This window comes from Gopherus flavomarginatus, chromosome 4 (assembly GCF_025201925.1).
Source record: "Gopherus flavomarginatus isolate rGopFla2 chromosome 4, rGopFla2.mat.asm, whole genome shotgun sequence".
Taxonomy (NCBI): Eukaryota; Metazoa; Chordata; order Testudines; family Testudinidae; genus Gopherus; species Gopherus flavomarginatus.
The window spans coordinates 56,961,989-56,967,988 of record NC_066620.1 but is presented as its reverse complement, the minus strand read 5'-3'; the positions used below and the strand labels follow the sequence as shown (position 1 = coordinate 56,967,988).

General features: G+C 44.1%; 1 protein-coding gene across 1 annotated transcript in view; it reads left to right on the top strand.

Moving 5' to 3' along the window:
- Positions 1-463: 463 nt before the first annotated feature.
- The window catches only part of ACBD3 (acyl-CoA binding domain containing 3), a 36,018-nt gene continuing 30,481 nt past the window's right edge, over positions 464-6,000 (top strand). Inside the window, exon 1 of the mRNA XM_050948565.1 lies at positions 464-756. Coding sequence (XP_050804522.1) covers positions 501-756 — 256 coding nt within the window. The 5' untranslated portion in view covers positions 464-500. The remainder of the gene's footprint in view (positions 757-6,000) is intronic.

Genomic DNA, 6,000 nt, shown 5'->3' with positions numbered 1-6,000 from the left:
TGCTGTATAATAAAATGTGTATGAAACACAAACACCGTGAATCAAGCACAAAACGTGGCAGATCAAAAACCTGAAAACTACATTTTATTACAATAGGGTAGTTCAGCTATTAAATTATCACCAAGAGAAGCTGGCTCTGATGATGACATGTCAAATTTGTAAAGCGCAGTGTACACACGTGTCATCTGCACTTGCAAATAAACGGGGTCCCCCATCAGCTCAATGCGAGCGAGCGCGCGCAGCTCACAGTTCCAAGGTAGAACAGGCAGTAGGGGGTGACAGAGCGCGGACAGAACGTTTGAAAGCTGAGATGAAACGTCATCCGCCTCCACTTCCCCCCAACGTTGTAAACATTTACAGCAGCCCACGCCCCATGGAGCGGGGGGCGGGGCACGGGGAGCCGCTCGCTGGTGCCGGAAGTTCCGGGTCAGAGGGGACCGGAAGTCGGGACGTGGCCGCCCCGCCCCAGCCCAGCCGAGCCGAGCCGAGCCGGAGGGAGGATGGCGGCCGCGGCGGTGGCGGCGCTAAGCTCGGAGCGACTCGAGGTCTCCATTGACGGGCTGACCCTGAGCCCCGACTCCGAGGAGCGGCCCGGGGACGCCCCGCCGGGGCAGCCGGATCCCCGGGCGGGGAACGCGGCGGGGTGGAGCCGGCCGGGCCCCGGGCCCCCGGAGGAGGCAGCGGCGCTGAGTCCAGAGCAGCGCTGGGGGTTCGGCCTGGAAGAGCTGTACGGCCTGGCCCTGCGCTTCTTCAAAGGTGACTGACCCCACCCCCGGCCTGTCCCGCCCGAGTGCCGCCGCCTCCGGCCGGGTTTGCCCCCCTCCCCCGCCCCGGGAGCGGCGAACGAGCTCGCTCCGCGCCCCCACGTGCACTGGAGCCCCCGAGCAGGGCGCACGAGGCGCCGACCGGGTCCTGGTTGGTGGGAGCGGAGCCGCGGCCGCAGCTTGTCTCGGACTCGGAGCCTTTGCTCACAATTTAGCCCACGGATGATCCCTACTCAGCAGCCTTTGGTGCGGGCCGGTGGGGCACTGAGACAGCGAGGAGCCCAGTGCGCGCTCGGGAGGGGGCGGGCAGCAGCAGCAGCTCACAGGGCCGGGCAGCCGTCTGACTTAGCTTGGACTTAAAAGAGACTACCGGTAACAGCATCTGTTGAGTGTTTCTTTGTAAACCCTCTTCCTAGCATCTCAGGTTACCACTGTAAATATTATAACACTAGAGAAGGAAAGAGGTTACGGTATAGCAGTAAATTTATATTAACAAGGATTGTAACAAACTTCTAAAATTGAGGCTTTTTTTACCTTGTTTTGTTTCATGTTTAAAATGAAATTGTAGCAGCAAATTTATCTCTATATTAGGGACAGAAGCAGTACTGGCTCAAGACAACAGGCACTACTGGCTCATATTTAGCGCTCCAGCTCCTGGGGTCATGTGTTGTGTTGGAATTTAAGTTTTAATTTTGTTTCTCATCTGCATGATGCAAAGAGAACCTTGAAAATGTGGACTGAGCATCATGATCTCAGTGATGGCTGCTTGAGTTTGCAGACAGCCGAACTATTGGTCTGAGGGCTATGAACTGCCCCATGCATCTCAAAGGCCCACTACTCTGGGTGCCCTGTGAACATTGTCCCAGGAAATAAAGTATGGCTATGCTACACACTTATCTTCTTGGGTAAGTACTGGGGGACCCTTAATGGCACCTCTGCCTGTCTGGAAGATAGAGATGAGATCCCTGTTGCCATCTTTATTGCTCCCAAGGGCAGAGGTTCTATCTTGGGGAAGGATGTAACTCTGCACAAGTTCTTTACACCATGCTCATCACCATAGTATCTGAGTGCCTTCCAGTAGTGCATTAAGTAATGTGACAAACATCTGTCACATGTTTGTTCTTTCATCCTCTCCCTAGGGGGAGGTGTGTGGAGTGGAGCATTTTGTTTTGTTGTTTTTAATAAAATGTTACTATATGTTAGAGAAGGCAAGGTCAAAGAAGTACTCCTTGCATATCCGGTAGTGAAGTTTGTGGCAGTCCTTAGTTCCTGTGTGAGTTCACGGTCTCATGTTAGCCCCCAAGAAAGCTCTGTCTTCTGGACAGATAAGCTTTAACCTTATTGTACAAGTTCCATTGTGCCAAAGGAATTAAGTTGTTGAATACAGTCTTCATCCTGGAGCTTTATCGCTGATGCCCATGCATCTCTTCTAGGGGCCTGTGTTCTGGGCACCGCGTTGCCTTAGGAGCTGGTCTTCACTAGGGACTTACATCAACTTACTAGGTCTCTTAGGGTGTGAAAAATCCAACCCCCGAATATGTAGCTATGTTGACCTAACCCCATGTGTAGATAGTGCTAGGTACCTGCAGCCACAGGTGAACCTCTCCCGTCAGTGTAGGTAGTGTCTGCTGAACTGAAGCACTGCTGCAGCTGTAGTGTTTTAAGTGTAGACATACCCTCAGTCTGACCTGGGGAAGGAGATGTAGTTCTGCAGTGTTTTTCTTTTTCTTATTAAAACAATAACAAGTAGAGGCATTTCCTTAATTCTTTAAAATATGAGAGGCAGACAGTTTTTATCTAATTGTAAGTTTGCATGAATTGGGAATCAGGACTCCTGGGTTTTCTGTACCTGAGTCTGTCACTGTCACTCTTTGTTGTCTGGGACAAGTCGTGTAATCTCTGCCTTATTCCTACCTGATAAAAAGGATATAATACTTAACAGGGTTCTTGTGTGGCTTGTTGAGCACTTTTTAAAGTACTTTGAAACTTGTGTGGAAGATACCTTATCTTTGCCTTTCATTCTTGGCTATGGTTTTATTACTCTGCGTTTCCCCAGGCTATTTAAAAGACATACTGTAAAAACGTACATTGTGAACAAGCTTACGTTTAAATCACCAAATGTAATGCATCAATTTAAAACTATTTGTCAACTTTTCCACTTGTGCTTCAGTTATTTTTTTGAAGAAAGGTAAATCAACATGCTTTAATGGTTATAACTAAATAGAACTTTTGCGCTAGGTTTGATGCATCTTTTGCTACCTAGGATGGTACACTATAAACATATACATTTAAGCAATTATATAGTTCAGTATTTTCACATTATTAATTGTACATTTTAGTATGTTAGAAAATGGTGAAAGATAATTTACTAGATAATTAACATTTGGCTCATGATTTGTGTCAAGCTGCATTAGGATGGTAACTGCAATTTAATTAAACACACAGAACAGCATATAAAATGTATTTTATTAAACATAACAAGCCCTTGATACAGTACATAGCCTATTGTGTATTGTGCTATATTTATAAAGCTTGACCTCAAAAATTAGATTTTTTTTTTTCCCCTCCACCTGATTCTTTGTATAGAAAAGCTGCATTTAAGTCAGTTATTGATAGAGGCTCCTGGATTCAGCATATTTATTTATTTTATTTAAATTTTTTAAAAGATTATAATAGATTTATGCCTTAACAGTGTCTGCATTACATTTGGATTTAATTTTAAACAGGTTTATTTAGAGAAAAAACACTAGAATCTAAATAACAAAAAACTTGGTTTTTATCCACCCTGTGTTTTACTACTAATGACCTACTGTCTTAAAAGTGATCTCTCTCAGAAAAAGACACTTATTTATGCTCTTAGGTGCTGAATACATTTCTCAGTTTGGACAATGGAAAATTAATTAAGCCAGTATCATTTTTGTGTTTAGTTAGTATCTGGTTTCTTGTGCTGCAGTGTTTGAACTTTCAATATTTTTTAAAAGTGCTTGTTGGCCTTAGGTTTGTAAAAGCTTAATTTTGTAAGGGATAAACTTAGTTCAGTCTAAAGTCATGTATTCTTTTCAACCAGCATTCATTGTTTAGTCTGCACTGTGGGATTTTGTTTTTCTTTAAAAAACCAAAACTAAGTCTAGAGAACCACCTCTGTCTAGGCATAGGGATGAACTTCATGACCTGAGGTTCCTCTTCTCCTCCCCCAACCGCTGATGATTTTCATTCGAAGTCCAAATATTCCCTTCGTCATTACTACTCCTTTTTCTTTGCAAAACATTCACCATAATGTAGCAGTCTGAACATTATCATTTTGTGTATTAGTAATTGGCTACAGAGACTAACGTTCAGGTCAATGATTCAGATATGAAATAGGATAGTGACTATGGAATGACTGAAATGAATTGGTCTCGGTTCCATTCCCAATGGCTTAGGTATCTACATCGTAAAACACATTTTCACATTGGCACCGTTTATTGGTAGTCCCAGAAAAGAGGCTAACAAGTGGATGCACAAGCTGTTGCTCCAGGTCAGAATTGAGGCATGCTGGAAGGCTAATGGTAGGAAGGCTATGTTGCTTGTAATCCCTCTACAAAAGCTATACTATGTTGATTTAGAGAAGACTTAGGTGGTTGGTCTAGCAGTTTTCATGAACATTGAACTCTTAGGGAAAACCTCTTCTATCCCTCTCTGAAGACTTGATAAGACATCGTGGCCCATGTTGCTCACTGTTCAGACACCCAACACAAAGCAGGTAATGGCAACCTTGTGTCATGAATTGCTACTCTTGATGGCACTGATACGGATGTTGGTATGGAGAGGGCATAAGTTGGAAATACCAGGGAAGTTGCCACAGGAGGCCAAAGAATAAGCAACCCTAGAGAATAGGAAATTACTTATCCAAGTGTTGCTCCTGATTATACATTTCTGGTACATGATTAGCTAACCCTGCAGTCTTTGATTCTTCTTTCCATAAAACTTAATTGTGATCAAAAAGCTCTGTGGTACATCTGCACTGCAACTGGAAGGTGTAATTCCCAACTCAGGCTGACATACTTGTGCTAGCACTGATCATGGTAGTTTGCCAAAAATAGCAATGCGGTCGCAGCAGAATGGGTGGTGGCTGTTTGGCTAGCCACCTAAGCACATACCTAATGTCTCAGACAAGATTGTACTCAGGTGGCTGCCCATATTACCATGATCAGACTGCTGTTTTTAGAGCATTCGCTTGATCAGAGCTAGTGTGTTAGGCCAGTTAAAAAGCTGCAACTGATGCAGCTGCGCTGCTGTAATACTTTAATGAAGATGCTCTAAGCTGATGGGGGAGAGCTCTCCTGTCCAACTCCCCGAAAGGCGGTAGCCATGTTGATGGTGGGTTAGGTCGGTATAACTAAGTCATTTGGGGGTGTGGATTTTTTAGATCCCTAAGCAATATAGTTATACCAATATAGGTCTGTAATGTAGACTAGAGCTTAGTCTATCTGAGCTGGGAACTGTAGCTCCCTGCTACAATGCAGATGTACCAATTAGGTAACTACACCTCTACCCCAATATAATGCGACCTGATGTAACACGAATTTGGATATAACATGGTAAAGCAGCTCTCTCAGGGGGCAGGGCTGTGCGCTCTGGCAGATCAAAGCAAGTTCAATATAATGTGGTTTCACCTATAATGCGGTAAGATTTTTTTGCTCCTGAGGACAGAGTTATATTGGGGTAGAGGTGTACTTATCACCATGATTGCCAAGGTTTTTCATTGTTGTGTGTTTATATAGATCAAAAAACTCTACCTTTATTTGTGATGTGATAGTATGTAACTAAGAGTGGTAAGGATTAAAAAATTAAAGGCAATTTTGTTTACTCTTTACCAAAGAGGGACATTAGGGATGGACTAGATATAATCCCTTTTCCATCTCCCCTGTTACTGGCAAAATTGTTCCCTGCTATACTACTGTATATTCTGTTTGTCCAATCTACTTTAAAATTTCTCCAGTGTTAGGGCTTCCATCACTTTCGTTAGGAGAATATTCCATATTCCTAGGCCAGGTCTCCACTCAAAACCTTTGTCAGTATAGCAGTGTCAGTTATGAGTGTGAGAATTTTGAGACACCTCTATTCTGGCAAAAGCCCTAGCATGGTCACCATTATACTAGCATGAAAATGCTTCTGCCGATGTAGCTTATTTCACTTGCTGAACTCCTGTAAGCCATTGGTTCCCAAAGTGGGATCCCTGGATCTCTGCTGATCC